The sequence below is a fragment of the Neodiprion lecontei genome, chromosome 2, assembly GCF_021901455.1.
Source record: "Neodiprion lecontei isolate iyNeoLeco1 chromosome 2, iyNeoLeco1.1, whole genome shotgun sequence".
NCBI lineage: Eukaryota > Metazoa > Arthropoda > Insecta > Hymenoptera > Diprionidae > Neodiprion > Neodiprion lecontei.
This window is the reverse complement of record NC_060261.1, coordinates 4,014,983-4,033,186: the sequence shown is the minus strand read 5'-3', so window position 1 is coordinate 4,033,186 and position 18,204 is coordinate 4,014,983. Positions and strand designations below refer to the sequence as shown.

At 37.0% G+C, this 18,204-nt stretch overlaps 6 protein-coding genes across 15 annotated transcripts; 2 read left to right on the top strand and 4 right to left on the bottom strand.

Annotated features, from left to right (window-relative positions):
- Positions 1-221: 221 nt before the first annotated feature.
- Positions 222-2,148, bottom strand: LOC107223893 (telomere length and silencing protein 1 homolog). 2 transcript variants are annotated; one of them, XM_015663734.2, is made up of 6 exons: positions 1,817-2,148; positions 1,568-1,673; positions 1,338-1,486; positions 1,036-1,254; positions 821-954; positions 222-574 (listed from the first exon to the last, which is right to left on the bottom strand). In XM_015663734.2, the coding sequence occupies exons 1-6, from the start codon at positions 1,936-1,938 to the stop codon at positions 408-410; spliced, it is 897 nt and encodes a 298-aa protein (XP_015519220.1). In that variant the 5' UTR covers positions 1,939-2,148; the 3' UTR covers positions 222-407. The 2 variants fall into 2 exon arrangements, with proteins under 2 accessions (XP_015519220.1, XP_015519221.1); XM_015663735.2 differs by having other exon boundaries at positions 1,822-2,148.
- A 743-nt stretch (positions 2,149-2,891) lies between these two features.
- On the top strand, positions 2,892-7,150 carry LOC107223890 (YEATS domain-containing protein 4). Of its 5 annotated transcripts, none has more exons than XM_015663730.2 (5): positions 2,892-3,081; positions 3,430-3,707; positions 3,863-4,144; positions 4,381-4,459; positions 4,567-7,150. In XM_015663730.2, the coding sequence occupies exons 2-5, from the start codon at positions 3,660-3,662 to the stop codon at positions 4,737-4,739; spliced, it is 582 nt and encodes a 193-aa protein (XP_015519216.1). In that variant the 5' UTR covers positions 2,892-3,081; positions 3,430-3,659; the 3' UTR covers positions 4,740-7,150. The 5 variants fall into 5 exon arrangements, with proteins under 5 accessions (XP_015519216.1, XP_046588729.1, XP_046588727.1 ...); XM_046732773.1 differs by having other exon boundaries at positions 2,896-3,035; positions 3,598-3,707; positions 4,279-4,459; XM_046732771.1 differs by having other exon boundaries at positions 2,896-3,081; positions 4,279-4,459.
- On the bottom strand, positions 5,080-6,189 carry LOC107223889 (testis-specific serine/threonine-protein kinase 1). The gene is made up of 4 exons (XM_015663727.2): positions 6,049-6,189; positions 5,555-5,954; positions 5,209-5,481; positions 5,080-5,120 (listed from the first exon to the last, which is right to left on the bottom strand). The coding sequence occupies exons 1-4, from the start codon at positions 6,187-6,189 to the stop codon at positions 5,080-5,082; spliced, it is 855 nt and encodes a 284-aa protein (XP_015519213.1).
- LOC107223899 lies at positions 6,307-9,145 on the bottom strand. 2 transcript variants are annotated; one of them, XR_006903049.1, is made up of 3 exons: positions 8,732-9,145; positions 7,946-8,646; positions 6,307-6,973 (listed from the first exon to the last, which is right to left on the bottom strand). XR_006903049.1 is itself a non-coding variant. In XM_015663744.2 (2 exons), the coding sequence occupies exons 1-2, from the start codon at positions 8,813-8,815 to the stop codon at positions 8,029-8,031; spliced, it is 702 nt and encodes a 233-aa protein (XP_015519230.1). In that variant the 5' UTR covers positions 8,816-9,145; the 3' UTR covers positions 6,307-8,028. The 2 variants fall into 2 exon arrangements, 1 of the variants encoding a protein (XP_015519230.1); XM_015663744.2 differs by having other exon boundaries at positions 6,307-8,646.
- A 213-nt stretch (positions 9,146-9,358) lies between these two features.
- LOC107223898 (ATP-binding cassette sub-family F member 3) lies at positions 9,359-13,277 on the top strand. Of its 2 annotated transcripts, XM_015663743.2 has the most exons (9): positions 9,359-9,566; positions 9,652-9,757; positions 10,055-10,250; positions 10,448-10,788; positions 11,094-11,583; positions 11,663-11,886; positions 11,980-12,347; positions 12,434-12,654; positions 12,745-13,277. In XM_015663743.2, exons 1-9 carry the CDS (start codon positions 9,494-9,496, stop codon positions 12,898-12,900), a joined length of 2,175 nt encoding a protein of 724 aa, XP_015519229.1. In that variant the 5' UTR covers positions 9,359-9,493; the 3' UTR covers positions 12,901-13,277. The 2 variants fall into 2 exon arrangements, with proteins under 2 accessions (XP_015519229.1, XP_046588725.1); XM_046732769.1 differs by lacking the exon at positions 9,359-9,566 and having other exon boundaries at positions 9,652-9,752.
- Positions 13,252-18,020, bottom strand: LOC107223901 (formin-like protein 3). Of its 3 annotated transcripts, none has more exons than XM_015663745.2 (5): positions 17,863-18,020; positions 17,392-17,572; positions 16,764-17,074; positions 15,982-16,612; positions 13,252-14,101 (listed from the first exon to the last, which is right to left on the bottom strand). In XM_015663745.2, the coding sequence occupies exons 2-5, from the start codon at positions 17,549-17,551 to the stop codon at positions 13,986-13,988; spliced, it is 1,218 nt and encodes a 405-aa protein (XP_015519231.1). In that variant the 5' UTR covers positions 17,552-17,572; positions 17,863-18,020; the 3' UTR covers positions 13,252-13,985. The 3 variants fall into 3 exon arrangements, with proteins under 3 accessions (XP_015519231.1, XP_015519232.1, XP_046588726.1); XM_015663746.2 differs by having other exon boundaries at positions 13,252-14,098; XM_046732770.1 differs by lacking the exon at positions 17,863-18,020 and adding an exon at positions 17,669-17,758.
- Positions 18,021-18,204: the final 184 nt, after the last annotated feature.

Here is an 18,204-nt window from a genome sequence, read left to right as displayed (position 1 = left end):
TTGCGTCGTTCATGGGGATAAACAACAAAAACCGATATTGAAGAGAAATAATCGAGTTAGAAAAATATATTTTTTTTGATTATTATCAACTTAATCAAAAATTGATTATTTTTGGTCATTCCAGGCAATTTGATCGCACAAAATGTTATTATTATTACCGATATAGTCTCACACCGATAATAAATCTCGTGCGACGCAAGTGAATAATTTATTTACCATTATAAAGAATTGACGTACCGCCCACGGTTTTTTTTTTTTTTTTTATGAGGTATGATTTAGATGAGTTTTCTTGAAAGGGATTAAATGCAAATTGTTGTCATAATATATATTGACAAATACATATGTATCTTTGATTCAAATTCAAATGTACAGTAAATATATTACGTCTAGTGTTGTTTAGTAAAAATTTAAAATCTACGAAACTGTTTCTTGAATCGTTCGTAATGATAATCGTCCGTTGCTTTTTCTCCATTATCTTTCCGCTTTCCTTTAGCATCGTCGTTCCGAGCTGCGAGTCTCTTTCTTTCCTCAGCGTCTCGCTTTCCCTTCTGTACTTCGGAGTCTTCAATATTGACTGTAAAAAATTAGTTTGTTTGAAAAAAAAATTATTCCTTATTGTACACCTCATTAAAAATGTATGATAGAAATCATATTCTTATACGACGATAGACGTAAAATTTCACAGGTACACGGAATATGCGTTAATTCTACTGTTCATGACTCAATTTCTTTGGAACTTGCATTCATTGCTGCTAAAATCAAATTTGCATAATTCGGCTGTTCTGTGAAAGTATATGACCTAAATTTCGAAAGTCTTTACATCGATTGTGTTGAACGAAGTTAACAGCCATGTTCGTGGGAACGAATTGAGAAGGTCCATCCTTTTTCCTGTGTCTTTCCCAGAGCAGTTTAAGTTTCGCTTCTTCGGTAGCTTCTATATTCCGTATCTTGGCTCTGAAATACATCGTTTCAGTGACATGCCAAGGTTTGCCAGAGAGAAATACTTGTAACTGTTCACAAGGCGATTGTACTTACTCTATCCCAAGGTCAACTTCTGGTATGCCAGACAGCATTTGATTCGAAAGCATTTCCTCGCTTCTATTAGTTGAACTTTGTCGCAAGTGTTCAGGTACAGCTTGTAGAGCTGCTTCTTCAGGTGAGCAATAACTACCACCGTCTCCATCACCATTGGCATCGCTTGTGCTGGGATTTTTGTTTTTACGCTTCGACAACTGTTCCTCAATGTACTTCATCCTGAATTCAGTTGAAAGTCATTTGTTGAAAATTTTTAAACATTAACTGTCAATTTTATTCGAAAGATGTCTAGCTTGACGCACATTTCTTCATCTTCGTCTCGTTTGTTTGTTTCGGCACTAAACTGTGTTCCGATTCCAGTATCATATGCATCGTCAGGCTGTTTAAGCTTCGTATTTTTCAGTGCTGCCATGTTCACCATTCCTCCATTTTTAACGTTGAAAGGATCAGACTGAAGTATCAATTAGAGTTCAAAAAATGTATGTATTGTGATGTCTGACTTATTCATTGAAACCAACCGAAATCAACTTACCGTCGAATCTGCGGTCACTTTTTCACCAAGCGCTAGTCCAGCAATATTAACACCATGGGGTCGTTGACGGAGTTTCTGGATAGTTTTCATCTCATCTAATCGACCTCTGTAATTTTTAAAGCCTAGTATTAACATCGTTATGCGATTTCTTGCATTTGAACAAACAACAGAACGTTGTTACTAAATAGCTTCGACATTGATTTTATATGTCCTCCTTAACACATCAAAAAATAAAGAACGAATTCGTACCTTACCGTCTCTCTTTCACCGTCAGAATCATCATCATCAGAAGATCCAGCTCGTTTCCTTAACGATTTAACTTTTTTCTTCTTAAATTGTATCTTGCTCGTAGACTCCTCGGTGCCTGACATTGTTTACCCCGTCTTTTTTCCTCAAACCAAACCAATGATCGTAATAGTTTGTAGCTTGTTGTTTTCGGGAATGAATTTGCTCAATGCAATCTGTAATTGATGTATTATTGTCTCTTCACCAGCATTTTCAACACAAAAACATAACCATGCACCAATGTGTCAATTTAGTGTTTCGTATTTTTGTGAGAATGCCCTGTCCCTCTAGTAGTAGCGCACGTCACTGCAAAGTAGGTTCACGAAACTAATTTTTCAACGGCAAAAGCATGTCGGTAATCCATCCACGCTTATCGTGACGGACAGCAGTAGATAATGCAGAGCGACCTAACAAGTGCTGCTATAAGAGAAATACGCCTATCGGAACGGCAATTCTGTTTAACTGCAGGCCGCGTTCCAAGAAGACTAGAGACCCTTATACTTGGGTAACGTGGTACTGCGTAATCAAATGATTTAAAATAATTTTAGTCTCCCTCTGTCCCTTGACACCACCTTGAATCCCCTGAACCTCGATTCCGCCGTTTTTAGTGCAGCCCTTGTCTTACACCCGCAGTTGATACTGCCATCTCCTTCTAGCGGTCTCGGGGTGGGGATATGTAGGATGGCACACCTGCGCCTGCCCCTCACTTGCTTTTCTCTTCCGCTCTAGCATTTGACTTCACCACTATGGGCGGTATTGAGAATGGAGTAGGGCGGAACATCCTCTTTGGGGGGAACAACCCATAAGAGAGAAAAAGACAGCACCAATAACGATAGGCCTTCAGGTGACAAAGGAAACGGCTGGCGTGCTCAGTCTATTTCATATACCTATAAGTCTATGCTTGACAAATGTATGCAGAGATGCCACGGACGTAAGAAATATAGTATACATCCGTGAAAGATGCGCAATATCGGATTGCGCGACTATTCAATGCTTAGCAGCGCCACCAAGCGGCTGCCGTGTGAATTGGCCCACTGGGTAGAAGTTCGGTGAACCAGTTATTTGTCTTTAGTCTTCTTGCTGCGTTCTGCGTATTCGCACGGTCCGAAGTTCGGAATTGTCCACGGTGTAAAAACAAGAGGTGGTCCGACAGGCCCTCGGTCGCTGTGATTATTTTGTCTTGGTATGGTGGGAATCCGCGAGCGGCCTCATGCGTCGATGCGAATGAGGTAAACAATAATGGCGGCGATTTAACCACACAGTATTTACTCTACGTAAAAAAAGCCACGTTAAATTCTAAAAATATTTTAATATAATAATAATAATATTATATATAATGCTTAATTACTTTATTATTAGCGCACACATTAATTATTGTGCATCCTTTGGATGATTGATCAGTGTGATTACCGTTTTCGTTTTATCAAGGAAGCGTACCGATGGAATTTTAATTAATCTTTGGTCTTTCGATTCATCATGCATTTCATTTTCACTAATAGATTGTCGCTATAGTCACATACATTCATCGTACAATCATTTTATTTTGTCAAATATTAATGTACCCATGTAATCTTCAGTGGCAGATTCGATGCAAACGTCACTTTCGTTAATACTGTCTGCTAGATCGCCGCCATTTTTGTTTACCTCTCCTCGCCGACGTACGAGGTCCCTGGCGGATTTTTTCCGTACTGAGACATATTTTTACACCGCGGAAGCACAGAGTAAAAAATATTTCGTAAACGCAGATTTATCACTAAATAATTATCATTCGAATTCTCAGTAATTATGATAATAACCGCCACAAATTATGGCAACAGCTAGTGAATTTGGACCGGATTCAGGTGGAAGAGTCAAGGTAGGAGCCTGGCTTCCTAACCTATATTTCATCACAGACATGACAGATCAACAACACATTGCGTGGTATACCACAGTGCAACATGCATACAAATTTGTGTCATGTTCCAAGGTCTGCGCCGTAACTTAGCTACAAAATCTGCATTTTTTTTACAGGGTCTCACCATTGTGAAGCCCATCGTCTATGGAAATGTGGCTCGATATTTTGGTAAAAAGCGAGAGGAGGATGGCCACACGCATCAGTGGACTGTTTACGTTAAGCCGTACAACAACGAGGATATGTCGACATATGTGAAAAAAGTTCACTTCAAGCTACATGAAAGTTATAATAATCCAAACAGAATCGTGACCAAGCCACCTTACGAATTGACTGAGACAGGATGGGGGGAATTTGAAATCGTCATTAAGATCTATTTCCACGACCCAAACGAGAGGCCGGTATGCTTTTCATATTACCCTATGGATGGCTGACTCTTGAAGTTTTGAAAATGATGACTTCTGTATTGTTTTTGAATCACTGTTGGCCTTGTGTCTTCATTTGCAATAGTCAGTATACTTTATGTTTATTATAGGTGACTATTTATCATATATTGAAGCTATTCCAATCGACACCAGAAATACAGTTAGGCAAAAAGAGTTTAGTTTCTGAATTTTACGAAGAAATAGTCTTTCAGGATCCAACAGCTTTAATGCAGCATTTGCTAAGTTCTTCCAGGCCTATGACACTGGGTGTTTGGCGCCATGATAATGATTGTGAGTAAAATTATTATAGAAATGAATTATGTTATATATTATGTATATTATATGAATTATATTGTTATGTAGAATATTTTGTAATACAACTATTATTTAATTTATAGTCGAAGCCAAAAAACAGTCAACCCTTCAAGAGATTGTGGAGGCCAAAAATAAAATCAGGGGAGAGGTAACAGAGCTTAAGGAAAAACTAACATTGGCTAAAGAAACCATCGCCAAGTTCAAGGAAGAGATTTCTAAGATATCAAAAACAAACGGAGGTTTAAGTATTAGTTGATATTAATAGTTATTTCAATTATCAGATTGAATAACAATTATTTGATAGTTGTGCCGTAACTAAACTAATTGACAAACTCTTCTGTTAAAATCATTTCGTACTTTCTTGTATAACAACAAAAATAAAGGTATAAAATAATATCTACAAAAAAGGTACCTAAAAGATTAAAAAATATATCAACGCCGCAGTAAAGTGCGATTGATTGATAGAAAATGTAACTAAATTTGTTGATTTTATAAAACAGCTACTTACTTGGATATCAAATTAATTGCTCTATTAACAGAATCGCGTAATACATTGTTGGAGGGGTGACGCAACCAAGTTGATCTTGCTACTTGTCTCATAGTTGCACGTCGTGTAACATCTGGTTCCAAGAGATGCCTATTCAAATAAGAAGCTAATTTAATTTAGCTATTGAGATAATTAGAACTTTTAATTAATAATAAAATGACTCACGAAATTAATTTACAGACTGTTGAGCCAGCTTGAATTTTCTCATTAAATTTAATCAGTCTGTTTGTCTGTGCTCGAATCATGCTCGGCATATGTGCATCGTCAAATGGCATTGACGCAGTCAACATAATGAACAAAATGCAACCAAGCGACCAAGAATCATACATCTTTGGATTATACATGGTTCCTTGCAAAATTTCTGGCGCGGCATAAGCTGCACTACCACAGAAAGTGTCTGATAAAATTCTGTGCCCTTTTTCGTCGCGACACCATCTTGCAAATCCGAAGTCTATAAACGCATTTAACAATTAAATGTTATAAAAAATCGACTAATACTAAGAAGAACGTTAATATCGTGTTACCAGCAATTTTCACGTGGTCCTTTGTGGTCAACAAGACATTTTCACATTTCAAATCCCTGTGAGCAATATCCAGCGAATGTAAATGTTGAACTGCAGATACTATCTGTTTGAAGAAATGTCTTGACCTAGATTCAGTCAGAGCACCTTTTGCCCGAATATAATCCAAGAGATCACCTCTCTCACAGAAGTCCATGAAAATGTAAACATGACGTGGTGTGCTCAGAACATTCAATACTGTAACTATGTTCGAATGCCTTAATCCTCGCACTACCGACAATTCTCGAGGTAGAAATTTGGTGACAAATTCATTGGATGCTTTACACTTGTCGATGATCTTGCAAGCAATCTTTTGAATGTGATTATTTCCGACCCGTTGGTATACTGTCTTAAAAATAAAAAACTGCTAATATTTTTCGTGACTCAACAATTAATTTTTTTTTTCATGTACATATGTGAGGGAACGCAGATTCTGATCTTTGTTACAACGTACATACTTTGACTTTGCAGTAGGAACCTTCTCCTATAGTCTTTCCAAATGTGTAACCCTGATCTTTTAGATGCAGGTCAATAGAATTCGAACCAACGTCTTTGAATCTGGAAGATTCTACCTGGGAACTCGATGGCCGTAAAGACATTTCGGAAAGTAATCCACTATTAGCCCTGCTCCTAATGCAGTGCAACATTATTGGTCACTGCGTACTGTTTATGAAATATAAATAATAATATCGTTGAAGTAAAATGAATATAGAGGATTTCGTTTAGAACATGTTTATTTAAAATCAGATCTCAATTATCAAATAACTTTCAATATTCGGTAGCTTATTGTTCTACCTCACCTTGTTCGGACGCTATAACATGAATGTTGTGTCCTGTGCAAGGCCAAACTACTAAAATTTTTTTTACTGAAAGGTGTCAATTGAGACAAAATCTGAGTGCTACGAGATGGTCATTCCATTAAAAGGTAGAGTAATTTCGTGTTTCTCAATAAAAGAAAGCAAAAGACTTTAACCAGAAATCATTGGAGAGAGTGCTTTTTACAAAAAATGACTCTCCATGATTAACAGTTGAATTGATTGACAGTATCGCATGATTCTAGATAGCTTCATGCATCTCAGTTTCTAATTTTTTAAAAGCATATGTGGTAAACAAGTTATAAAGAAAATTGTTAATTTAAAATAACGGATAAGGATACAATTGCAAGGCCAACGAGAAGCTTCTTATAGTATATACATAAAGGAATTATATTTTATTTTGTTATAAAATTTACTGTCAATATAATAATCTCTATAAGTCTATTAGGTTTTTCTAAATTAAAAATTAAAATACTTGATATAACTTAACTCGGTATTATTATCGTATAATATTCAATTAATTACAGCTTAGGAACTGTTAAGATTCTCCATGATTTGTTGCTGCATCCTGCGGCATGATTTAAAAGAGATATATATTATATATATATATATATTTAAATTACCCATTAATTCTCATGGTATTTTTATATGAACTTTTGAACCAGCCTTCTAAATGCGAAGTAATATCGGTGATTGATTCATGTGTCAAAAATACATTTAATAGACAATGATGGAATATCACTAACAAATTGAAAAAAAAAAAAAAATTTTTCGATTAAAAATATATGCATAATTCAACATTATGCGATGAGTAACTTTACTCATATGATTAAAAATTGATTACATTGTATTTATAACGGATTGCAACGTTCCAAACTAAATAGATTCTAAGGCAATAACAAAGACAGGATCAGTTATTTATTTTATATAAATTTGAGAGAACAATGTTATTGCCTTTCATTCGTATTCCCTGCTGTTAAGAAAGGAATTATTTCTCACATAGATTAATACAGGTAACGCAATTTCTAAGTCTAGGCTATTGGAATGGATACATTATACCCAGTATTATGTGTTTGCGTACAATGGTACGCAAGTTTAACATCAAAACTTATGTATCGAATACCGTATCGTTCATATCAGATATAAAAAATAAAACCTAATGGTGATCTGAATTATAAATTATAAAATTTATATTGTATTGCTATAAAACTTTTGTTTTACGAGTCAGAGTCGTATCGTTGATGGAAAATATCTATTAGAGATGCTTAAATAATTTGATAGTGAATTAGTGTCGCAAGAAAACAAATCAATTCCAATTTGCTAGCTAAAAATTGCTTAAATAATTATTATTAACAAAGTGGGGACAAAAGCTAAGACACCTATACTGGGAACAACATGATAGGATTGATTGATATGAATGATATGATTACAGAACATGTATCAGCAACTATTAATACAAATGTTGTCTTCAATTAAAATCTAAAAGTTACGAAAAGGTAGTCAGCGATTGCACGTAGCTAATGTAAAGTACCGTACGTACCCAGCCGTTTGCCGATATAGATGTAAAATAAAGATGACTGAGTACAGTAGCAGCAAAACGATAATTGTAAATTCAAATTGTTGTCAACCATAGTCTACGCTGAGTGCGCTGAGTCCTTTCTTCTTTATTGCTTCAGCAACTGCTCGTTCAAGAAAATCCTGTTGCTGATTATTCTCATCCCCTTTGTCTCCGACCCAGCAAGCATTTTCCTCATCCTGCTTCAAACTTCCGTATGTTTCATCGGAGGAAGCAGCAGATCCAGCCAAGGTGTCTGCTTTGTTTTGCCCAATGCTCAAAGGACACATGCATCGATCTTGTTCAATTACGCTGTCTTCCCGAACCCAATATTCGTTTACCGGATTATTGCGACGGGCGGGAGGATCTGCACTGGGTACATAATTTGCGGTCAGTTGTACCAACCCGTGATTTTGAATGGCCATCGCGACTGCTCGGTCTTCCATATCGTTGGTTCGTGTAATAAGGCGAGGATATATGTCGTTGAATGGTGGAGACATTACATAGTTTTCTAGAACACGGTTTATCGTGTTGTCTACAAAACCTTTGGCCACTTGCCTTGCCTGCCATTTCTTGAGACGTTCTCTGGCTCGTGTTTCAATCTCATTGCTTTCCTCATCCTCGTAATTTTCTTCTCTACTTGCATTCCCTGCAACAATCTCTTCAGTTTCTATCTCTTGTTGATCCTAGGGAAAATGAATACGAATGAACGACACGTGCTTGAAAAATTGTACTTCAAATTAATTATTTTTGAGACATTTTTTTACTTACCATTTGTACACGATCTTTATCGCCAACACGCAGTCGTTTAGTGGGCCGTTCATCGGTGTCCGACTCCTCGGCGTCTGTTGCCATTATTTGTTTACATATAGCCAGACAAGAGAATGTTGAGACAATAGTGGAAGATGCAAATCAGTTTATAAGATAGCAAAACACTGGGACAAAGTAACCGAATAACATTGACCAAGCCCTAGAAAGTTGGAAGAAAAGCAAACTTTCACATACGTCGACACGTTTTTCTAACGCGCTTTATCATTCTCTCGTTGAAACGCGTTTCCTGAGTCCGCTTCGCATCACTTCGTAGAACAAACTATGTAATTGAGGGTAATTAGAAACGTACGCGGTACCGACAGATTGCTGTATTATTGATATACAAGCCGAACGAACGGAACACGGGAATTGGGAAGCCCACTACCACTTTTTGACAGTTCTAAAATGGCGAATCTGGTCATACGATTAATTTATAAATTATACAATCAGGATAACATGTTTCTGTTGTACGGTCAAGGAATTACGGTATGAAAAAAATTTATTTCATGCGTAAATACTTGGCGCAATTTATTCCAAATAGAAATCAATATTCTTTAACAGTAGTTTGACGCGAGGCTATTTTTCCTCAGTCCCAAAATTCAAAATGGCGTGAACATGTGTTCGTGAGTTTGATGGTGCTACCCTTTTGTCGGTTTTTTGATATAACGTTAGAGTTAAATAATTTATTAAGACAACGCGGGGAAGAAATATAAACCGATCACCATGGCCGCTTGTGGCGATTATATCAGGACTGAATTTCCCTCTATAGATGACGATTTGTATAAGTATGTCGAAGGTATGGTTTACCAAGTTAACCTAAAAACGATTTTACATCATTTCTACTATGTACACATTCATTTAAATACGCTGAAATTTTTTAGGCATTCTTGACAGTTCTCGAGATGACTTTGAGGATGGAGACGAGGTTTACGAAGCTATTGGTGAGGTTTTGCACGAGGTAGCTGACAAGCCTGAGAAAGAGGTTAGGTCGGTAAAATATTCCGTTAAACTCGGTGCAAACCACGTCAAACTATGGGTGACTTTTGAATTTTATCGTCAGTGATTTCCAGTTATTTTTTTGTAAAAATTTCAATGTTAAATGCATATTGCATTCAAATTTCTTGACACCAATTGCTATTAGATGAAAAGCTCATCTGGACAAAAAAAAAAAGCTGAGGTCCTTTCCAATTTAGTTGTCTGAGTATCTGAGAAAAGGTTCATATCGCTGACAGTAAAATTTTGAATAAACCCTGAGACAAAATCATAATTTCGATCATCTTGCAGGAAAATATGCAGGAGACTATTGGCAATGTTGAAAGGGACTCCAGATGGGGAATTACATGTTGGAAATGACAAACGTAACAATGGCGTGAACAAAGTATTAAATGCTCCGGTTAATTTAGGAGCAATGGCTGCAACCCTTGAGGATCAAGTTGAAGATATCAAAAGTATTTGGGTTACAACCAGGGATGACGGATCGGTAATTTTTTGAAAATTACACTCAACTGTTTTTAAATTTGTCAAAAAAAGAAAATCTTTCAAATATTCTAATAGTTTTGAATGGATCTATGAATTCTTGCCAGGGCAATTTTATGAATATATACTGCATCTGGATATATTCAAACTCAGTGCTTCTTTACCAATGAATTGGAAAACATCCACATTTCCATGTTTTAGAAAGTGGATGCTAAAAAGTTGGAAAAGGCAGAAGCAAAACTGCAACAAAAACTTGAGAAACGAGTTGGTGGTGATTCAGGATCTGTAAATCGAAATGTCAACGCGACAGTTGCGTTGGAAACTGCCAGTGCTAGTCAAATGACCAGTAAAAAAGATAGTCGAATGGAGGGCAAAGGTGGGGTCAATAGAACACAGGATATCCGAATAGAGAACTTTGACGTGGCGTATGGCGACCGAGTCCTACTGCAGGGTGCTGATCTAACGCTTGCATTTGGCAGGCGATATGGTCTTGTTGGTAGGAATGGTCTCGGAAAAACAACTCTGCTTAGAATGATATCCAGGTAAAATAAAACATCTAGTGGTCCCTGATATTTTGGAAGTATCCTGAAACCCATTATTCTTTGATATAATGTGAAAACACTCATAAGATTTACTTGTCCGATTAAAATTTCTGGTACTCTATCTGATTGATTACCTTCGGAAAAGTTTGGACTTCATTAGTTACTATCAAAACAAGCTTCAAATGTTTGCTGCTAAATCTTTTCTCATTCATTTTAGTTCCTCGAATTACTAAAATCCATAGGATTACTGTTTCATGTAAGTCATAAATTACTTATCACCAACATTTTTGCCCCATTGTTCTCAGCAAACAGTTACGGATTCCTACACATGTACGAGTTCTTCATGTAGAGCAAGAGGTCGCGAGTGACGATACGTCAGCGCTACATTCCGTGTTAGAATGTGACCATGAGCGCAGTGAGCTGCTTAGCCGCGAAGCTGACCTCCAGTCAGCTCTGGATCAGGGGGGAGGAGATTCTATTGGTGAAGAATTGGCGCGCGTTTATGAAGCTATGAGGTTAGCAGAAGTAGATAAGGCTCCTGCGAAGGCAAGCGCCATTCTTTCGGGTCTCGGTTTCTCTGTTGAGAGGCAGGCATGGCCCACTAAATCTTTTTCTGGTGGATGGCGCATGCGCTTGGCCTTGGCTAGGGCTCTATTCTCAAGACCCGATCTTCTGCTCCTCGATGAACCCACCAACATGCTTGACATAAAAGCCATTCTCTGGCTTGAGAAGTATTTGCAATCCTGGCCCACAACTCTTTTGGTCGTTTCTCACGACCGAAATTTTTTGGACACAGTATGTATCAAAGGATTCAATGCACGGAACGTATTTTTATAATTATGCTAATGAACCTTTGTGACACCTTTGAATACAGGTACCGACAGATATCCTGTATCTTAAAGCACAAAAAATTGAAGCTTATAGAGGAAATTATGATCAATTTGCAAGGACAAAAGGTGAACGGGAGCGAAATCAACAGAGAGAATTTGAGGCACAACAAGCTAAAAGAGCCCATGTACAAGAATTCATTGATCGTTTTCGTTATAATGCTAATCGTGCATCCAGTGTTCAAAGCAAGATCAAGATGCTGGAGAAGTTGTATGTTTTCTTCTAACAAATGTTTGCTGTACTGTTTTTGCTTATATTTTCGTTAGTAGATCGGATATTGAATGAGGTTTCAAAAATTTTTAGACCTGAGTTGAAACCAATGGAGAAAGAGGGAGAAGTTACGCTTCGTTTCCCAGAAGTGGAGGCCCTTAGTCCTCCAATTCTCCAGTTGAACGAAGTTTCGTTCCGATACGACAGCAGCGGAAGCAATGCCGATTTCTTATTCACTGGTGTAAATCTCACAGCCACTTTGCAGTCGCGCATCTGTATAGTGGGAGAAAACGGAGCGGGAAAGACGACGCTTCTCAAAATAATTACAGGGAAATTAAGCCCGACACGTGGCACAGTACATCTTCATAGAAACTTGAAATTTGGATATTTCAGTCAACATCACGTGGACCAACTAGATATGCGTGTCTGTCCTGTCGAACTACTACAAAATCACTTCCCAGGTACGTGTTACTGAAGATTATCGTTGGAAACCTGAGTTGTAAGGTGTAAAATCCAAGTTGACCAAGGAAATTTGGTTTTTTATCAGGGAAACCAATGGAAGAATATAGACGAATGTTGGGCAGTTTTGGAGTCAGTGGAGACTTGGCATTGCAAACGATAAACTCACTGTCCGGAGGTCAGAAATCAAGAGTGGCTCTGGCTCTGATGTGCGCAGCAATGCCGAATTTCTTGGTACTTGACGAGCCCACAAATCATTTGGATATTGAGTCTATCGAAGCTCTTGGGAAAGCACTTGAGGTTTATCAAGTACGGTTTACAATGATTTGTAAAAGTGAACGAAATTGCTAGTTTTATGCGTCATAAATCAAATTTAACAACATTTATCGAAATTTCCAGGGTGGCGTTATATTGGTATCGCATGACGAACGTCTTATCCGTATGGTATGCCACGAGCTATGGGTGTGCGGTGATGGTGGTGTGCGATGCATTGAAGGTGGCTTCGATGAATACCGCAGAATTATAGAAAAAGAACTTGAGGCACAAAAGTCGTGATTGGTTGACCATTTTTACGACTAATTACTCGTGCCAACCAAAAACCAACGCACTTTTCAATCTTCGATTCCGTGATTAATCTTTCTCATTGGTTGTTGAAGTTATTTTTCATTGGTGATAAAATGAACAGAATTACAGACAACAGTTCTGCATAGAACCTGTGTAAAAAGCAACACTTGATTATGAAAATTCCGTAAATGAATTCGAAAAAAGTAATACATGGATAATTGAGAGTCATGGGTTCGTGACGTGGACAGGACAAGCAATCAGTCACATTTCATACTGAATTTGGGGTAGGTTGGCTATCGACGAGAAATATATAAAAGGAAAATATATAAAAAAAAAAGTAAATTAAAAAAGTAAACTTATTATATTATCGTTGCTGTACATCTAATTTAATAAATCAATTATTGATCACTCTGCTAAAACAGTCCGTCTAATTTAACCGCCTTACCCAAGGATTTTATAATTAAAATATTGGCAGAAAATGTTCACAATTAAAAACAGGTAAAATATTCACATTGCACGGTTTAAACTAGGAATGAAATAAACTAGAGCATCAAAGTTAACAGATCATTGATTAATCATTTGGTATTCCAAAGTTTTTTTCAATTTTTAAAACTTTACTAATGAACATGAGCTCATTCAACGTAGTGCAGATTAGTGACTAGACAACAGAGTGCATTAGTTTAGTAGTTGCTAATATTGTAGTTAATTTTTATTAAGTTGACTGAAACGTAAATAACGGCGTTTTTTTTTTTTTTTTCAAATAAATAATTTCAACAATACTAAAATAGCTGATGAATTTGTGAAAAATATCAAGATAAGTTTCGACCATTTAGCATTGATATACGTGCGATTCTAAAATTCGAATTTCCATTTAGCGCACTTACCTCTATCCCTCTATAATACAGACTTTAACTTAATATGGTCTATTATTGATTAATACATTCCGTATCTTTCTAATGACCATAACACAATATCATATCGGGAGATAAAAAATGAAAAAAAAAAATGTACATAAAGATCTTACTGTCGACTGTTAGATGAAATAGACGTATGGAAGACTATATTTAGTGAAATATTTAACAGGCGGACGAGGCTGCATCACGTGGCCACTGTCTTTCTCCATGAGTTGAATTAAGTTGAAGCATCGTGTTGGGGGTTGTTGGCGGTGGAGCAGGAGCCTGTTGTTTAGCTGCTGCAATATCCCGACATAGATTCATTGATTCATTCTTTAGATATTTTTTTCCTTATCAACCTCCAAAACACCCATTACAGCTAAATACCCATCAAATTAATTTTAACAGTATATGCAGCATGCAATTGAGTTAAATATACATATATGTGCTCTTTAAATACAGAACAGTTGTTCGGTTAGGTGCGATATAATTAAATTAGTAAAAATTATTAACACAGTTATACATTTATAATTCTTTAAAGTATTAACTACAGTCCATTGAATGAAGCCAATTTGCCGTATGCACTAGTAAATATCCGAAATAAAAATTCGAGTTCCATATACCTTGTATTAGACAAATTATTAGTCGCGTGTTATAAAATTATTTTGTTTGGATAAAGCTGCATTCGGTATTAACATCTGATTACTGATCGAAACACTTTGCAAGAAGAGGGAAGAACGCCTCGAAACGTATCGCGAGAAAAGAGAAGCGTCGCATTTCCAGGTAATTGAGAAATCAGATGTAAATACCGAATGCACTATGTATATGAGTAAAAACTAGATTAATGGAAGTGTTAATTGAATCAGATATGCCGCATGTTATGATAATAATTGGAACCCATTAGTTATTTACAACTTAACAGTGAAAACTGCAGATTCGCTACTTACTTGTAATCTTTTCTGTGGAGATGTGAAATCAGACAACGGTAGTAAAAATTAAAATAGTGATAGTATGGACTTGTTTTCCATATTCTTTCTTATCTACCGATACCAAATAATATTATATTACCATGCACAAAAACTGAAATGTATCAAAAGAAAAATCAGTCAAATACTAAACCTTGATCATTGTAACTCTAAACATGAAGAAAGTGCAGTTTTAAAAAACTCTCTCATTGTACAAGTTTTGTCTTGTTTGTAGTTTAGTGTAACGTACAGGAATGCGTGTATTAAATAGAACTGTATGGCTTCATCTAATATTTATCATTGAAAGAATCAGTAGCATAGATAATATGAACTGTTTAATACTAAGAATAGTAATGGCAACGCGAAGCTGTAAATCTTATTGTTATTTCGATAGAATAGACCAGGTTTGCTTTTCTCTCATAAAATAATATCTTAATAGTTCCCAAATCCACAAATATTTGTGACGAAAGAGGTAAGGCACGTTTAATTTTCTTTGTTTTTTTTTTCATCCTTAATCTACTCGTGGTTCTCGAAATATTTACAACATTTTTTCGAGCACAATATTTTTTCTGTTCAATAATTATCAAGACTATACATTGATCGTTCATTTACTATAGTAAACGCTAAATCTACCATATCTTCTGGCATAATTTTGCATACATGTGTAGTGCGATCGCTGGATGAAATCTTAGGAATTATTGATTGTCCCTTGGATGAAAAATTTCAATTCGGCATATTAGCAGTTTTAATAAAAAAAAAAAGAAGTATTTTCTCTGCTTTCATTAAGATCAGCGATTGAATAATGAATAGAAAATTCTGTCTCAAGCCATACGTATTTTTGTGGACCATGCATATGGACAGTTCTATTACAAATGCAATATCACAAACATTCAATTTTGAATTTTGCTATTTGATTAGTTGAGAGAGTCTAAACACTAAGAGTAGTAAATAAATTTGCCTGCCTTACCTGTCTGTGCAATAGCATGCAAAACGAAGAATAGAATACTAATGAATACATATGAAGCTGGTAGCATAAATTATATATACATATAAAGTGTTATACAAGCTCCAGTGATTAGTCAACAGCAGGGTATTGTAATTCTGATTAGCAGCCAGAGATGAAAGGACAAATCATGCATCAAACTCTGAAGAATGACGGCTAAGATTGAAGCCAAGGATAGACTGAGGACTGAAATTTCTGGGGCTGGTCTCACCGTTTCTGCTGTTGTAGACTTTTGGGAATCCCTTGAAAGGTTCTGGAGGTGGAAATGTTGAGGCAGAATGAAACGTGTCGGCGAATCTTGTCTCAAAATCCAACCAGCTTGAAGATTGGCCGTTACGCATCATCGAAGAACCTCTTGTAGGAGGCGTTGGTGGAGACGGAGGGGGTGGAGCATGTCTTTGATGCGAATTGCCAGATCGATGAATGGGTGGCGGCGGGGGAGGAGGCATGCTTGGTGCAGCTGTTATTCTAGAGGGAGGAGGTGGTGGTGGTCTAGTGATGGGTGGTCTTAAATGGCGAGGAGTTGGCCTAGGAGGTGGAGGAGGATGTGGATCGTTCAAGCAATCTTGAGATTGATGAAGGGAAGACAGGGTTGGTGCAAGAACTGGAGGAGTCCGAGGGACTCGCATGCTTTGGGCTCTTGTAACACCTCCGCTGGATGAATGAAGACTGCTTAAATTAATCTTTTTCGGAGGTGGAGACGGCTTCTGTGGGGCAGCAAATTGCGGCGGAGACGGTTTCTGTGGCGCCACAGATGAGGGTGGAGGCGGTTTTGGAACTAATGTTGGCTTTCCAAACCCTCTTGATTGCTCTGAATTCGTTAAAGCCGAATCAGATACACTCTGTAATGTGAAGGTTTGATTAATTTTAATGCCTATTGATGATAGTTTTTTGTTTCAGATAGGTCACTGAAAAATTATCTGATCAAAAAAATCTTTACTAAATTAGAATTCTACCATCCAAACAACGAACCAAAACTAAAATAGGTTATACCTGGAGAATTTGGGGTTTCTGTGTAGCTGGTGGAGGAATGGGTGGCGGACCCCTTTTGGTATTTGTGTTTGCATTACTACTGTGTGTAATATTGGTGCTGACATTATCACGTTCTGTAACATTTCCTCGTTCTGTAACGTTTCCACGCAGGCCAGTTGGTTTCAACTTGGGCATACCACCAGCGAATAATCCGCCAAGACCGATTGGACCAGTGTTACTATTATTATTAATACTACTGCCGTTAGAGCTGGAGTTGTTATTATTTCCACCAGCAGATGATGAAATGCTAGAGGACTCGCCTCGAATTTTTCCTGAAAATAAAACAACATCAAATTCTCCAAGCAAATAAATAGGATTTGGAAATATTAAACATGATTGAAATAATAACTTGTAGATTCACGAGTGATATAATAACACAAAACAAGATGTGCCATATATTTGTACAGTCACAATGCGAGAGTTTTATTTGCTACCAGATATAGAAAGAGCATCACACGAAATAGACCTGAGGTGTCTCAATGCCTTGCATTAACTGTTGTTGGTTTGCCCCCGATTAAGTGTGATGGGCGATGGAATTTACAAGATTCACTCGGAATGAATGCAAATCTGTGAGTAGTTTAGACGATACCTGCAATAGCTGGAGCACTTTTGTCGACGGTAACGGTTTTTTTTAATGGTTTGCCAGCTCGTATTGATTGTAAGAGCATATTTCTGCCTTGATCGCCACCAGAATCCGATGAGACTGGTAACTTCATCATTGGAGGCGGAGGAGGCGGCGGACCTGACATCGTTGAATTTTGTAGAGTGAACTAAAAAAAAATATGAACCTTTGTGATAAAGATTTTGAGCGGTGGTTGACCGAGAGAAATATTAAGATATCATAATGTTGACAATCTCTTGAATACCGTATGAAGCAATGTGACAGGAGTAATGATTTAATTAGGGTTGGGTCATTTTCCCCCCTACAAGGATATTTAGGTTAGAAGCGATTGAGGTTCTGTGTTTTGAATACAGTGCTTGTTGGGCGTAAATATTTAACGGGTGAATTCGAAATGATAAACTGAATTAAAGGGGAAATATATTGTTGTTGGATAATTACCGTTAATTCAAATAATATTGAACCGCTGCTCCGTCAAGTATGCATAACAATATTATGTGCTAGATAAAACAGCGATTTCTGACAAGCTACGTTGCATGTGTCATCGCCATCGGTAAGAAAGGGTAATCATTTGAATTCCATACACGGACTGACACGAGCCATTGACGCGAAACAGTGGATAGATTATGAATGCATTTTCAGCAAATCACACGTTTGTATTCCGCCCACATATTTTTATTGTTCAATCTATTCAATTATTCTGTTCCACGCGGTAAATTGGATTTATTTTTTCTCGATACAATTTAAAGTAAATTGTTAAATGCGTGTGGGCGTATGTACATT